This window comes from Aythya fuligula, chromosome 3 (assembly GCF_009819795.1).
Source record: "Aythya fuligula isolate bAytFul2 chromosome 3, bAytFul2.pri, whole genome shotgun sequence".
NCBI lineage: Eukaryota > Metazoa > Chordata > Aves > Anseriformes > Anatidae > Aythya > Aythya fuligula.
In genome coordinates this window covers 22,496,574-22,512,824 of record NC_045561.1, presented here as the reverse complement: position 1 = coordinate 22,512,824, position 16,251 = coordinate 22,496,574, and the positions used below count along the sequence as shown (strand labels likewise).

Below are 16,251 nucleotides of genomic sequence, written 5' to 3'. Positions count from 1 at the left end.
CATTTATTCTTTTTCTGTTTCAGCTCCAGCCAAGCTTTGGCTTTCCAGACTCTCCTCCTTCACTAAAATAGTGACCATCTTCTGCAGAAGGCAATGGCCCAGTGTGGTTTGCTTATAAACCCTCTATCTACTGATTGCTTTCTAGGAATGCTATGTAAGAAAAGTGGTTGTTTTTCACTTGTGTCTCATCTTTTGAAAGTTACAAGCATAGGCAGGTGTCTGTTATTTATTTATAGCATTTATTTAGTTGGTACTATGCAAAATTCCATTATTCTAAACCATTCTTTCTTCCTTTGTTGTTTCTAGTTGTTTTGCTTCCAGTAAACTCAAATTCAGTGCAGAAGGAAAAGGAAACTGTGTGTACAGTGGTGGTGGTAAGGCACAGGGGACTGAAACTCGATGATCTTTAAGGTAGGTGCCTTCCAACCCAACGCATTCTATGATCCTATGTATACACACATACATCTGACAAGAGGAATCAAGTGGTTCCTTATGCTCATAGTGTAGCTTTGACTACTAACCCATCTCTCCATGATTTTCTCTATTTTGTAGCATTTCAGTTCTGCCTAAGCAGCTTCATATGATTACCATCAAAAAACCAGCCCCTTAATGAAAGAGTTCCTTCCTATTATTCAGATCAGGACTTCCTGCCCCATCCTCTAAAGCAAAACGTACTGTACTTCAGTAACATGGTTGATATCATCATAGCTGTATTTAAGGTTGCCTCTTTTTTTTTTTTTTTTTTTTTTCTTGTGTGTGTTCATAAATTTGTCACTTTTCATTGGTGTACTGTTACATCTCTACTTTTGGGAAACTGAAGTTGTCTGGGCACGATGAATGCATAATTCATAATAAAGTCTTCTGACACAAATGAGATGTGTTGTATTTAACTGCTGATTTGCCAAATTGCTCAGTAGAAGCGTGTTTATTTGGACTGCCATTAAATTGGTTGTCTCTCATGAGAGTGTGAAGTAGAAAGTTCCAAATCAGTGCTCAACTACTGACACATTTCCCAAGCACGGTGTCATTGTCCCTTTCCCAGTTCTCCTTTTCCTTTCTGCATTATAAGGAGGAAGGTCTGCTAAGCCACAGACCTGTTTCAGGATCCCCTCTTGGTGATGAAGAGGAAAGGAGCAGGAACTGCTCCAGGAACTTTCCACACGTGGGCTACGATCTGGCTGAGGCACGCTCTCCACACCAGGGGCTCTGAATCATTCTCCTACACTTCTGTGTCAGCTGGGATCCTGAGAAACTTTCAAATGTCGTGTCCCAGCTTCCCCTGGCACGGAAGCCAAGGGCCTGTGCCATTCCAACACCGAGTTTCTTCCTCCAGTTCTTTGTGTTTCTGCTGGGATATTTCCTCCCCCAGGGAAGGAAACAAGGCAGGGTGGGGGGGGGTGTAAGAACTTTCACCGTGATTAATGCAGTAATATGTACCTCTTAAAAGCGGTATTTTAGATTCAACTCCAAACACCGCTCTTACTCCCTTAGAATATTTAATTGAAACGAGTGGGATACATTGCTACTCTGCAGGAGCCTTTCCCACCACAGACAGGTACATAGAGCTGCTTATCCATGTATCACCCAGCTACAGTAAAGGGATTCTTCTGTCATCACAGATGTGCTCTTCGCAGACTCATCAGCATCTTTCCTCCTTCCAACTCCTCCAGTGTGACTGACACAGCACAGGAGTTGGTGTGTGGGAGCAGCAGGCTACATGCAGGTGATCAAAGCAGTGACTGATGAGGGAAGGCCAGGCTCTCCAGGCACTGCAAGAGGAGCACGGCAGATTAAAGCAGCTGGAGGAACAGTCTCACAAACTGGTAATGGTGGTAAAGGGCTTTCATCCCCTGGAGACTGAGCAGGAAGGAAAAATGGGCAACTTTACCTTTCTAAAGAAAAAACATATTGCTCCTTAGTTTGCTTTGTAAGGCATCGCCACAGGCTCTATGTCGCTCTGGGTGCTGTTCCTGCAACCTTACCCCAGATCATTGGATTATAGGCTCAATCGTGGCAACTAGAGAGTGAGAGGAATGAGGAAGATGACCTCAAGAACGAAGAAGAGACAGAGCAATGGAGATGAGAAGAGCTAACAGCTGTGCTGAAGTGGCTAAAACATAAGCAATGCATTCTCCAGCAGTGGCTGGTGAACTGAGGAATACAAAACCTAAACAGTCCTCTCTCTCTGGAAGACCAATATTGAATTTAATCCTACAGCCACACCTGGGCAGAACTCTGTGTGACAAAGCTTTTTCCAGCCTCTCCCTCTGATTTAAGTGTGCTTCAGCTGTTGCTAGTCAAATAGCTTTTGAGACCTATAAACAGGGGCAAGCTATGGTATCTACTTCAACTGCCCCCATGCAGTCTGGTTTTCTCTAGTTTCATCCTTTTCAAGTATTTTGTCTCTTCACAAACTTCTACACTGGTCTCAAGGCGTTTTCCCTCAGTCAGCCTTCTTCAAAGTTGTACTCCGAAGAAAGCACTATTGTCCAAACTTATCTTTTTATCATTAATTGGAAATATCCAGTGTTCTTTAAACCTTGCTTCCTGAAAGCAGATGATTAGATGTTAATCTCAGCTCCCATTAATGAAAACACTTATTTTGCTCTGCGTTTTGGAGAAAAGTTTGAAAGCATCCAAGACGAAAACTCCAGGCTCTAAAACCAAACACCACACAACGTATTCTTTCACGAAGCTGTTTTCAAACAGGATTTTACTTGTCTCATGACTTTTGACCAGAGGCTCGGCTGGGGGTTTGAGCCGCCATCACACGGGAGGCAGACAGAGACACCTCCGAGGAAAAACATGGAAACCCCCAAACAGCCCATTGTCTTCCTGGCAAACACACCCCACACCTCAATGCTTCTGTACTGTAAAACATCAGACCCCGTGCAGAAACACCATCTTCTCCCTTTTTGGTGCTAACTCACATCACGACTGTGGAAGCCATGCCCAGGTCCGAGCCCTACCAGTGACCCCCCTTGGCAACAGCAGGGGGTGGCTGCACATACCCTCGGCGTATCCCCTTTTAAAACATCTCCCCTTTTTAAACATTTCCCCCTTTTTAAACCCAACCAGACGCAAGCAACCCCCAGACTCCCCCTGACCGCTCCAGGAACTTTCTGCACACCTCCTGCACCCCGGGGCCGCCCAGCTCCCCCCTCCCAGCCCCGACCCTACGCACTCAGGGTAGTGCCCCCGGGGCCACCCCGGACCCCTCCACCCACCACCGGCCCTAGAGCCACCCGCGCCCCCCTGCCCCTATAGCGCCCGCACCCCACCCCCAGCCGCGGGCGGCGGAAGTGTGTGTAGGGGGCAGTATAGGAATTTCCTGTGACGTCCCGGCCCGGACTCCATTAGGCTGCAGCTGGGCTGCGAGGAGCCAGACCCGGCGGGCAGCGAGCGGAGCGGGCCGGGCGCCTGGGGCTGCCGGGCGGGGGGGGCTCAGGGCAGCGGCGGCCATCGGCAGAGGGAGCCCCGAGCGGGCGGCGGCGGCGGCGCTGCCTCCGGGACCCCCGGGGGCGCAGGGCCCCGCTCCGCCTCCCCTCACCCCCGCCGCCTCCCCCCCTTATCCTCGCCCTCCTCCCCCCGGCTTCCCACCACGGCCGCTCTCGGCGAGGAAACTCTGGCCTCCGCTTCCTCCTCCTCCGACTCGGACACCGGCGGAGCCTCCCCGCCCCCGCGGAAGAAAGCCCGGGCCTCCCCGGCGGCGGCGGCGGCGGAGGGAGCAGGAGAGCCCGGGGCTTCCGCGGCCAGAGCAGGCCTCACCTCGTCCCAGTCCCCCTCGCTCCCCGCCGGGCTCGGGCTCGCCCCCGCCGCCGCCCCTCCGCTCAGAGGCAGCAGCAGCAGCAGCAGCAGCGCTCCCAGCGCCATGCAGGCCAACGGGGCAGGAGGGGGCCAGCAGCAGCAGCAGCCGCCGCAGCAGCAGCAGCAGCAGCAGGGCCCGGAGCTGGGCTGCCTGGGCGCCCAGAACGGCGAGGCCTCGGCGGGCACGGCCGCCGGCGAGCAGCTGGCGCACGCCAACGGGCTGCTGCCCGCGGCCAACAGCCCCGGGGGGCTCAGCGTTAACAACGGGGTGCCCGCCGCCGGGGGGCCCGGCCCGGCCGCCGCCGAGCTGGGGGGTGGTGGCGGTGGCGGTGGTGGCAGCGCCCTGAAGAAGAAGAAGCGGCTGTCGCAGTCCGACGAGGACGTGATCCGGCTGATCGGGCAGCACCTCCACGGCTTGGGCCTCAAGTAAGTGGCCGCGGGGCCGGGATGGGGCCTCCCTTGAAGCGGGGGGAGCGGTGTGGGGGTAGGGCCCCTGCCGAAATGGAGCTGCGGGGGCCTGGCCGTCGGAAAGGGCCAGGCCGGGAGCTTCTTCCTGGGCCGGCAAAATGGAAGTCGAGGCCGATAAGGCGGATCGATAGCGGGGGAGAAGTTAGCTGGGAAACGGAATGGAGCCCGCACAGCTGGGCGGAGAGACGGGGGGGGGTGGTGGTGGTTCTGGGGGGGGGTTTCTGCAGATGAGCTCCAAGGTTTGGCTTGTCAGCTGGCAGGAATTGAACCCCTCGCTGGAAGAGGCCGGCTGGGTGCTGCGGGAAGCCTCCTCGTCCCTGCGAACGGTGAAGGGCCTTTGCAGATTTGTTCCGGCCACATGTTTTTGATAATAATCTTATCTGGGGGCCGGGAGCGAGCGTGTTGGCTGTTGAGATCGGGATAAGGAAAATAATTTTACGGTATAGCAAAGAAGGCCTAAGAATTTAATCACAACATTTGCGCGTGTGCGTGAGTAAAGCTAAAGGCAACACATCGTCATTTTGGAGCAGGAATCCAAAGTCTTCACGTAGCTACCGCAAAACAAGTCTTCAAAACACTGCGGGATGGGTCAATTATAAAGAGCTTAGTACATAAAATAAATTGCCCCTGACACAAGAAGCAAGTTTAAAGCAGCAGCAGACAACTCGTGACTGTTCATAGACGACGCCACAGTAAATAAGCTATTTTTAGTGTAAAAGGGGGAGGGCTTACAGGTTCACGAGTTTGTTTATTTTATTTTAAGGAGCCAGGCTTCTAATACACAATAAAGAAAAAATTAGGCCTGTGGTAGATGCAGTAGCTGTCTGTGTTGTTTTATGGGAGGTGGGGAGGGGGGCAGGGGTTAGTAGCCAGTAGCTAACAGGTTTATGGTCTGTCTCTTCCTTCATGAAGCCTATCTTCTATGCAGGGCTGGCTGTTTGTGGTGGCTGGTAAGTCACATACTTCATGGTACTTCAGTAAAGCTCTCAAACTAATTGATGACATGTTTTAGACGTAGGCAGCTGTTTACGTGTCTCAGGCAACTGAGATAATCTTTTGGACAAGTGTCTGCATCTGGTCATAGTGTTCTTACTTTATTAAACTTACGTTTGAATATGGCTAACTGTTATCATGGCAGGCGGTGTATTTGTGAGGGTAAAACTGGTCAGGTTTTTTTACACTGTATCTCTCCTGCAGCCAGACTGTTGATCTTCTCATGCAAGAGTCAGGATGTCGTTTAGAACATCCTTCTGCTACCAAATTCCGCAATCATGTCATGGAAGGAGAATGGGATAAGGTAACGTAGGGATTATAGGACTGTATTAACCACTGTTTAAATTCATAGTATCTGTGAGAGTATTCAAAATTCACCCTCCTTATATACTTTTTGTGTTGTTTTTTTTTTTCCTTATGCCAATTTCTGCAGGCTGAGAACGACCTGAATGAACTTAAGGCCTTAGTGCATTCTCCGCATGCAATTGTGGTAAGAGACACGCTTGAACTCTTTCAGAGCTGAATAGTTGGACTAGCTGTAGTAGTATAATCTTGTACTATGGAGCTAGTTGTCCATAGTTCTTGTTTTCATTTTTTTAAAGTGGCTTGCATGCTGTCTCAAACATCACAATAATTTTAACTTTTAATTCATTTTTGGAATGTGAGATAGAGGCCCAAAAGTATTGAGACTAGTATTTAGTGTACTGAATGTTTAAATATTGATAGGCATCGTTAACTGATAAAATATAAATCCTCTAACAGTTCTAAAATAAGTCAGTTTCCATAGAAATTGCTTGCATTGAATACTAATTTCAAATTTGAAATAATTCTCACAGTTGCTGTGTTTATTGAAGTTAGGCTTTCTTAAGGAAAGAGAAAAACTTGGAAGTAAAAGTAATACAAATGTGGAGTTGGCATTGTAATAGCACATCCCAGGCATATAGAGGCTGCTATAGAACATGAACAATACTGTTGCTTTTCCAGATGGCTTCTAAAGAGCAAATGTATTTGTATTGCTGTTTGGGATTTTATTTAGAGCTTTTTCTCTTTGGGTGGCTTTTTTCAAAGATGAACCTAGAAATAGACAGATCCCGTGACTTGACAATTACAATGGCTGTTACGATTTCTGTTACTTTGAGGAAAGTGTTTCTTGGTTTATTTTTTCTGTCTTGAAATCAAAAATGACTGCTTAGCTCTGTGGACTGCTTGTTCTGCTGTGTTTGTTTGTTGATTTTAATGACATGAAGTTAGGACAACCATGGTTACTTAGGACGAAAAAAAGTGGCAATGTTTTTTGAAGTGTCTGTGCCTGTAAACAATGAAGAATCAGCTGATGGCTGCTTAGTTCTACTTCTAGCTGATTCATTTGTTGTCAAGACTATTTCCTGTCTGGTGGGGGAGGGAGAGAAAGAGAGAGAACAGGAAGTGAAGTAGGGAAAACAGATGTTTAACAAAACATCAGAGAAGTTCGACTTGAAAAGTTCGCGTTCTGTTCTGTTAATCTGACCAAAACTTAACACTTCTTACTTAGACCAGTTGTACACTTTTTCCTAGCTCAAAGACTTGATGAAAGTAAGATTTATTGTTCAAATAGTTTAGAATATAGCATGCAGCTTTTGATAGCATATGAAGACTGAAAGTATAAAACCACTGTGCATGAATATGAAGGTGGTCATCTGAAGCAAATTTTCTCATGTTTCTAACTTTGGGAAGTTACCAAGTTTCTTCATAGTATTCAAATGTTTTATGTCTCTGAGAATTGAGAGGGTTTGACTGTGTATCACCACTGTACTCTCCAGAAAAACTTACTGGGGGGGGGGGGGGAAGGGACACTTGTCATCTGCTGTCTTGGACAGCTTTGAAAGCATGCTCCTGTTCTTTAATGTTGATGTTTAACTGCTTGAATAAAACTTGGTACAATACCGATACTTGATTTAAACTGATTTTTACCTAAGCCAAATATTAACTATTTAAGTCATTCTTTTTTATCTAAAGTTTATCTGATTGAAGACGGATAAGTTTTAAACATTTTATGTCTTCCTTAATACGACAATGTTAATTTGAAAGGATAAGTACAGTTCTCTCTATCCTCACCCCCCTTCTTCCCTATTTTCTTGTATGTGATTTGAGACGATGGGTGGGAATTGTTGTAGTCAGCAACTGGAAAACTAGTACAAGACCATTACAGGTAAGAAGGGATGCTTTATACTCTGTAGGTAATCCAGACTGCAGCGAAGACAGAGCTAATGAAGATGACATGTCCAAACAAGATGCTGCTGCTCATTTTCAAAAACAGAAAATGAGATTTTTGGTTTTGTTTGACTCCTGACCTGTTACTCATACTGTATGACTGGATGTCTTAAAAATGTGTGCATACAAGAAGAATGGGTACCTAGAAGCTTAGATGACGCAGTGTTTAACAAAGTAGGGTGTGTGTGGTTTATATGTGTTTTTTTTTTTCTTTATGTGACCTGGTCAGAATAACCAGGATATATAACTTCTTTTGAAATGTCTATTCAGTGAAGGGGTGATACATGTACCTTGAAAACTCTACTTCTGTTTTAGTTTCCGTGTTTCTGCAAGGTGCTAAAAGTTCTGCAGTTGATAGCACTGATGATGAAATGTCTGCTCTCAATTTGTAAGCTTTTGATGCGTTTTAAAAAGTGGTGTGTGGATGTATGTGTGGGAAGTCTACTATTTCTGTTTGCATCAACACAACTGACGGCTGTATACTATCAGTATCGTCTGATTAGTCATGTTTATTTTTCCAGCATATAAGATACAGCTGTCTTGAGACAAACTGTAGGAAAACCTCAGAGTTGGTTCAAGTATGATAATTGCAATTTTTGCTTTGGTTACCCATAGGAAATATCAGCTGTAAGCCAGCCCAATGTTTTGCTTAGTGTAGGGCTACTCAGATGTACTACAACATCTCTCTTGGGTAACTAATTGGATGTGGGAAGGAATCTGGGGATCACGCATGTAATTATAGTCTAGAATATACTTTTCAGTTGTCTGCACTTTACTTCTTTTCACTTCTTTGGGTTTTCCCCAAGTTCTGGAAGTGTACAACATGCAGCAGGCAATACAACATAGGTTACCTATCTTGTCATGTGAGTGAAGTGCTCCACCTGCCTGTAGGGTGCCTCTCTTGCTACCAGCATTAGGGACAGTTCCCCATTGGAGTAAATTACTTTTTAAGTGACAAGACTTGGTATGGTTGAAGCCTTGTTAAATTCTATAGGGCAGAAAATAGTCTGGCATAATTTTTTTTTTTAATTATTTCTATTTTCAATTATTCTTACATTATCAAATCTTACATTTAGGTTTGGGATGGTTTTAAGTGTTTTTATTTATCTGTGTTGTACTTTCACAGGACTATCAAAGTACTAAAGGTAAAAGTAATGGAAACAGGAGTTTTAGTGCTGCAGGTTTATAAGAAGACAGCTACTGTGTTGAGTGTATGTCTTGAAACAACAGGTGATGATTTGAGCATGTTTTTTGGTTATCTTTTTTATTTCAACAAAGAGTTGTTTCAGCAGCATTTGTGTTTATTTTGAACTATCGACTCTTAGTACAGCAGTGAAATTGTTTTGGAAATTGTCAAGATATGGAGGTCATAAATAATAAAATCTAATCCTTAAAATTAGGTTCTTATGTGTCTTAGTCTTTAAACTACTGAAGATTTGCTACTGTAACCAGCGATCAGAATGGCATATTTTCTTGACTATGGTGGAATTCTTGTCCTGTCGTTTTTTACTGTTGTTTTGCTGAGGCTTTTGCCTTTAGCTAGTACTGGTAAATAGTGCTTCAGTTAGTGTTGGTGTATATAAAACTTAGGTTCTGCAAGGGGCTTTATTACAAACAGTAAAGAACTAAACCTACATGTTAGTAATTGAAGGCTGTAGTTCAGAGAAAGCAAAATGCTAATAGTATATACACTTAAACCAAACCAAAAACACAACTCTAGTTCTATTAATTCTGTCTTCATTTTGTCCCGGGATGACCAGAGGCTCAGCTTACACTTGTATAGTAGCTTCTGGAAACAGTGAAGTGATGCACTTTATCCTCTTCTGCTCTATAGAGTTGAAAGACAGGATGAAGTGGTACTAACTGAACAAGAATAGTCACACTGCTATGATGATACTGTTGCATTGGGGTTCTTCCATGGCTTCTGTAGATTGAAGAATCTATGCTATAAGCTAAGTGATGGTAGTATCTGGATTTACGTTGTTCAACAGTGAGGAGTGTAATGATGTTGAATTTCCATTGCAAACGCTGAAATGAGAACAACAAATCCCAGGCCCTTCTGTTATGTTGTACGTGGTTTAATTTGGATTATAATAATTCTCATTTCCGTTTTTCAGAAGTCAGCTAACGAATCTGGATAATGAGTAAGCTGTATTTATGTGTGCATTGCATCTGATCAGTTTTATGCTCATTGTGTTCCACTTAAATAGTGGGGTTTCTGCTTTTACTCCACAGTTGTTAACATTATAACTGATTCTTTTTCATCCTAGAAGAAATTCCTTGGGCTCTAGAAAAGATGTTGTACTCAAAGTGGTCTTATTTACCCTGAGAAAATGGTACTGCAAGTAATTAGCAGTGCTATTACTAGGGCATATAGAAGTAGCTGAGAGATAATGAAGGCAAAAGTAACTTATTCAGTGAAACGTTTGTTAGACAAGAGACAGTAGTTGCGCAAAAATAAGCGCTATGAGGGATGGAATTTCCTGATATCAAAAATGGTTTGAAATACAAGGTCACTGAAGTCTGACTCTTTGCTTTAAGGAGGCTGTATTCATAGTGTTGTTTGAGCATGCTGTAGGGTAAGTTTTGGAGCGCTCAAAATAGCATAGGAAACCAATTTAGTTTCCCTGTCAACATTTTCGATAGCATAAAGGCAGGGACTGAGTTCTACAATTTAAAGCTGATTTTCTTTTATTCTTATTCTCCATTATGTTAACAGTAGACTTCTATACGAAGTGTATGGTACTACGTTGTTTTGGATGCTTTTGTATTCTTAATATGCCAAAGTTGCACATGGCACTGTGATTTTTCTTGGAAGTTACATTTTCTAAACCCAAACTGAAGTTCTGTTTCTCTGGATGGCTTGGCAACAGCATTCTGCATGGTACTGTGCCTGTAATGGTTCCATGCAATTGGAGTTGGGATTATCAATGCAAAGAATGTTTTGTAGGTTTTTCTTTTCTTTGTTTGTTTTTTAAACTTTCCTCTAAAGAAATGAAATTGACATGCCAAGTTCTAAAAGTATGAGAGGGAGTAATTAGTAACCATATGTGTATCTGTCTTTAAGGAAAAAGACAATATAAATTTAGTAAGCACTTTATGTAGTGACTAGAGAAGAAGAGTTGGAGGAATTCTAGTTTCTGTTACAAACTGGAAATATGAGGCAACTTTTACGTGGTTATCATCAATGTCAGGTGACAAAGAGGAAAGAAAAAATGTATGTGACTACTGTCTGAGCACCTTCATGCATCCTTCTGAGCTTGTACACAGCTAGGAAAGGAAGCTCTTTTCCCTCCTGCTGCTGCTATATAAGCAAACAGCGTGAGGTCTGCTGGCCTAGTGCATGGAATCAACCACTGAGGTCAGTGTGTTTTTTTTGGTTTTGTTTGTTTTTAGTTCTGACCATATCTCCAAAACAGTATAAAGCTGCTGTTTTACCTGGAGGAGGGAAAGAAACAAACAAACAAAAAAAAAAACCTGTGCAGTTATGCTCTGTTTTCACACGTAGTTCTAACAATTCCAAATAAACTAAAGAGATCGATAGGGGATGTAATCCAGGAATGCATATCACATAGAGGACAACAGAGTGCTACAGGCATGTTTGAACATATCATTTTTTTTATATAACAAATATAAAATAACAAATTTTCTATGCAATGTTTTATGCTTCACAGAGTAGTGAGGTAATTTAGTAGCCTTGTATATAGAAATACTATTCTTTTGAAGAACTGAATGTCTCTGGAAGTTGAAATTGCTTTGTTTTTTAATTTTAGTTTTTATGGGTTTGAAGCCTTAAACTTCCATGCAAATGTTAATAGGACAGGGACGTCTTAAACTTCCCAATTAGCCCTTTATTTAAGGAGGCTAGCAGTGTGTTTGAAACTAACAAGTAAACATTGACCAAATATGAGCATGAAAATAGTGAGGTACTTGAGATCTGACGAAGCAAAGGAAACTGGTAATTAAAATGGCTGTGTATTCATTAGTAAAGGAGATGTGATTTGCTGCATTTGATATTTGTTCTGTTTCTCACTGGTATGTTTAAGAATGTACATTTTCCTCTAACTTGGTGAGTTCTTATAAGAGGAAAAAGACATCTCTAATCAACTGCTAGCAGTAATGCAAACTATGACTACTTTGCAAACACTGCAATGCAATATATACAAATATATAAATATTCATATATTTTACATATATATATATATATATATATATATATATATATATATATATATATATATATATAAAAAAATATGCAAACACTGACTAGTTGGTTTTGTTCAGAAACAGTCAAACTATCTAAGAACTTAGTATAAATAGGAATTTCCAGGACTTTGGCTTTTTGAACCTAATAAATTAATGCCTGCTTTTTTATCCATAGATATTAGTTGTTAGAGTAGCAGGCTTTATTATTATTTTTTTTAAAGAATCAAAAATTGTACAAGATGAAAAGAAAACTGTGGAATAACAGTGATTACTTCTGATAACTGAAAAGTGAAATGATTCCTAAGTGTAGGAAACTGTATTTTTTTTTTTTTCCTTTGTACTCCTGAAAAATGATAAAGCACCCAAGGAAAACAAATTAACGTGTAATTATAAAACATGACAATAAAAAAAATGACATTGCCTGAGGTCTTATGTTATGCAGCTATGCAAACAATCCATGTCCGCTTTGGTGTAAGCAGTTTGAGGACTTGTTGAGTTGGCCTGCTGTGTTCTGTGCTGTCATGCAGTCTTAAATAGGGGGTCAGTTGCTTCTTTCTTGTTAGAATCTAAGATTGGGAAGCCTGTCTAATTCCATGTTTGGAAAACAGTGAAAAGGGTGTGAATATGAAATTGAGACAACTTGAAGGGGGGATCTGAGAAATGAGGTAGGAGGATACCTACATCAGTAACTTAATTGCTATAGTGTTGTTGAAATCCAACAAAAAGAAATTGAGTGATGAAACATTACGTATAGCTTGATTTCTGAAGGGCATAGTAGAATGGTTTCTACTGTTCTGTTTAGGCTCAAACGTTTTCTGAAACTTCAGTCAACCTTTTTCCCCTGACTGCTGCTTTCTGTCATGTCAGAGGATGAAGTTTTTGCTGCTGCAGCAGAAGTACCTGGAGTACCTGGAGGATGGCAAGGTCCTGGAGGCACTTCAAGTTCTACGCTGTGAACTGACACCTCTGAAATATAATACAGAACGCATTCATGTCCTCAGTGGGTAAGTGTTCGGACTTTGAGAGCTCTTTCTATGGAATTTTTGAAGAAATGCTGTAGCTTTTGTTAGGTTATGCTGTCTCTTAAAAAAAAAAAAAAAAAAAAAAAAAAAAAAAAAAAAAAACACTCAGTTTTAAAGCTATTACCCTTCTGATAAATAACCAGTAGTGAGATGTGCTATCTAAAGTGGTAAGTAAGGAAAAGTGTTCAGTAGATAATGTTCTGTCTTATATGCATCAAAATAGCAATGTGATTTATGTATCGGAATCCAAATGAATACATGTGTGCTCATCTGATCTTGAGAATTGTTAGTTTGTAATCGTACAACTGAATAAGCATGCTTAGGTAGGTGAAAATAGTCTGGATTGTTTTTAGATGAAACTCCTACGTTTTTAACTTTCCAAAAACCTCTTTGGGGCTCTTTTTTTCTATTGACAATTTGTAGCTATCTGTTCTGAAATATGTGTATGTGTTCCTTGCCTCTGTTCCTATCAGTCTAAGCTTAAGTGATTTCAAAAGACATGAACTGGAATCAAATTGAGAGCGTTATTTATCATGTGGGAAGAATGTTTCCAAAAAGACTCGGTTTGTTGGTGTGTGTATGCTTTTTATTTTCTTTATTTTTAACAGGTATCTGATGTGTAGCCATGCAGAAGACTTGCGTGCAAAAGCAGAGTGGGAAGGAAAAGGAACAGCTTCCAGATCTAAACTTTTGGACAAACTCCAGAGTAAGATGTTCTGGTGTTTAGAATTTATTCCTGCCTCTGTAAATCCAGTACACATTACATAATAATGTATTCCAGGGAATTGATTCTAAGTGCATTTACTAGTTGTTTCTTTTTAGTTCTTCGTTAAGGCACCTAAAGGCACCCCCATTAACACTTATTTCTTCTATATCTAATCTTCATCTCTCATTTCTTAGCTCTGTTGCATGCATTAATAATACAGGTTGATGATTAAATGCATGTTTTGGGGTTGGGGGAAGGTTGTTTTGTAAATGCCAGCTATATTGAAAGGTTGAAACTAAGTGTGTCCTGGAACCACTGTGAATACCAGTACTGACTAATAGTGGTCTGAGACTGTAGTCTCTGGATTTTGGTTTCTCCTCTAATTTCTCGTGACTGGTGTAAAACCATGGATTTTGCAACTAGAATACTATGCTGTAAAATAAATTGTTCATTTTGATAGTACTACTTGAGAATTCCTCAAATGAACACAACTGATACTGTTTTATAATTTGATAGATTTTGTTAAATACTGTGTTGCGAGTGAATTTGTGTAAATGATGCTTGTTTGCCAGGACAGTATATACTGTAACTACAAATAACTTGTATACAGCTCTGCTTACCAGAAGTTCTTGCTTGTAATTCTGGGTGTATACGTGTAAATATGATAAGCTGTGTGCTCTCTTTCTTGTAGCTTTTAAGCTTTATTTACTAAAGTTTATTCTAAAAACTTTCAAATCAAGAAATGCTTTTACTTGGTCTTGATAAATGTATTTTTCAATTACTTTTTTTTTTTTTTTTTTTTAAAGCATACTTGCCCCCATCAGTGATGCTTCCTCCAAGGCGTTTACAGAACCTGCTACGTCAGGCTGTGGAACTACAACGGGACCGGTGCCTATATCATAATACCAAACTAGATAGTAATCTAGATTCTGTCTCGCTGCTTATAGATCATGTTTGTAGTAGGTAAGAAGCCCTTGCTACTTTTAAGTTGGACAGCAATGTCTTTATTTCTTAAAGTAATTTAATTGTACCTAATATTTACAGAAGCATGAAAAAATATTCTGGTTTGGTTTAACAGCAGTTGACTGGCAAAAGACAGCTCTTGATAAATGAGTGAAGGGGGGATGGAGTAGAAACTGTGTATGAAAGACTTTGGTAGCTGGTTATGGGCTAACGGGGTCAGACTGAAGCTTTAAACAATTTTAATCAGGTGGGTATGAATGAATAGAATATATTACTATTCTAAGCCTTAACTGCTTGTTGCTTATTACTTTGGGTAGCCAGTCTGTTTATACATCAGTACATGACTTCTGTTTTGACTGGAGAATCACTTTTACATTACGTACTCAGAATCTGCGTTCAAGCTTACTGGAATGCAGAAAGACTACCGAAGCACACTTTGTGAAGTCAACTTTCAGCTCTTGATAGTAAACAGAGAGGTGCTTTTAGACAAAAGTTTGGACAGAATAGAAATGCACAGAAAACACTTGTGTTTAATATATAGTATGAATGACAAAAAAAAAAAAATTGCGAAAGTAGCGCTTTATAAGGTAGTAAGAGGTGAATGTATCTACATGTGTATCAGTGTTGCTTCTGAACATTAGAAATATCATACAGTAGACATAAGCAAGATGATGTTGGGGTGGTGTGTTAGTTTCCTTATTTATTTATTTATTTATTTTTTTAACAAATACCTGACTTGAATGGTTTTCTTCATCCATTGAAAACTTGGCCAAGGATCTTAAAAACTACATGTAGCTTCTATAGAATACTGCTCTGCGTGGTGTAATACAGGAATAAGGGTTAGGACACCTAGAAAATAGGGGCCATACATGATCACATATGATAGATACCCTTGCATGTTTTTTCATGTAGTAGGCTAACACTTGGACTTATGGAGGACTCTGAGTTAAGGTTAGTTCATCTGAGGAAGTTAAGTACTGTCTGATAAACTTTGTTTTTAGAAACTTCCTAAACTCAGCTACTTTGACTATATGGAATCTGCTTTTAAAGATGCAGTCTTCACTGAAGCTGTCTTAAGGCTTTAAAATTGTTATAGTTGGTACTTCATTCAGGAAACTTTTTTTAGACTAAATTATATTTGGCTACGTCACGTTAGTCAAGTGTCCACACACAAGAAACTGCTAGAATATTTCCCAATTTAAGAGCTATTGGAAATGGTTAGACGCAGGAATTGTGGCTTCCCTATTTCAGAAGCAAGTCTTAAAATCAGACCAACAGAAAGTGGCTTAGTCTTTCCCCAAGTCCATAAATAGCACTGGATATTCTGTAGGGGGTTTAAAGTGATAGATCAAACCTTAAAGAGCATTCAAGTCAGCTGTAAAGAGCGTGGTGTACTGAAGATGGACTAAATAGATTTGGATATAAAAGATGCCATATGTGACAAAGCTGGACTTGATTTCCACCTACATGAATCTATTTGCTGACATAAAAATTTGGCCAAACTAATACCAAACAAACAAAACATTTCAAAATAAAGGCTTCCATTCTGTCCTCAACTCAACCTATTGTACCTACCTATTGCAGGGGTCTGAGATCAGTATGTGGTGTGCTGTACATGCTGCAATGCTTGGGCATAATGAGGTGAGTTAAAGACAGTGGAAGCCAAAATTTGATTAAACTGACAGAAGTAACAGTAGTCTAATAGTTTAGACAATTTAAGTTCTGTAATATCTTAATGATGGAACACTGACAACTTTCCCTTGTTAGTTAGAATCAATATGTTGTGGATTTCTGGCACTATTTTGAGCAAGCATGCTCGAATTGCACTAATGGGTA

At 41.2% G+C, this 16,251-nt stretch overlaps 1 protein-coding gene across 1 annotated transcript in view; it reads left to right on the top strand.

Moving 5' to 3' along the window:
- The first annotated feature begins 3,871 nt into the window (after nucleotides 1–3,871).
- Nucleotides 3,872–16,251, top strand: part of WDR26 (WD repeat domain 26) — a 32,957-nt gene continuing 20,577 nt past the window's right edge. Inside the window, exons 1-6 of the mRNA XM_032185586.1 lie at nucleotides 3,872–4,233; nucleotides 5,473–5,572; nucleotides 5,702–5,758; nucleotides 12,592–12,728; nucleotides 13,355–13,452; nucleotides 14,259–14,415. Of these exons, the coding sequence (XP_032041477.1) occupies nucleotides 3,872–4,233; nucleotides 5,473–5,572; nucleotides 5,702–5,758; nucleotides 12,592–12,728; nucleotides 13,355–13,452; nucleotides 14,259–14,415 (911 nt within the window). The remainder of the gene's footprint in view (nucleotides 4,234–5,472; nucleotides 5,573–5,701; nucleotides 5,759–12,591; nucleotides 12,729–13,354; nucleotides 13,453–14,258; nucleotides 14,416–16,251) is intronic.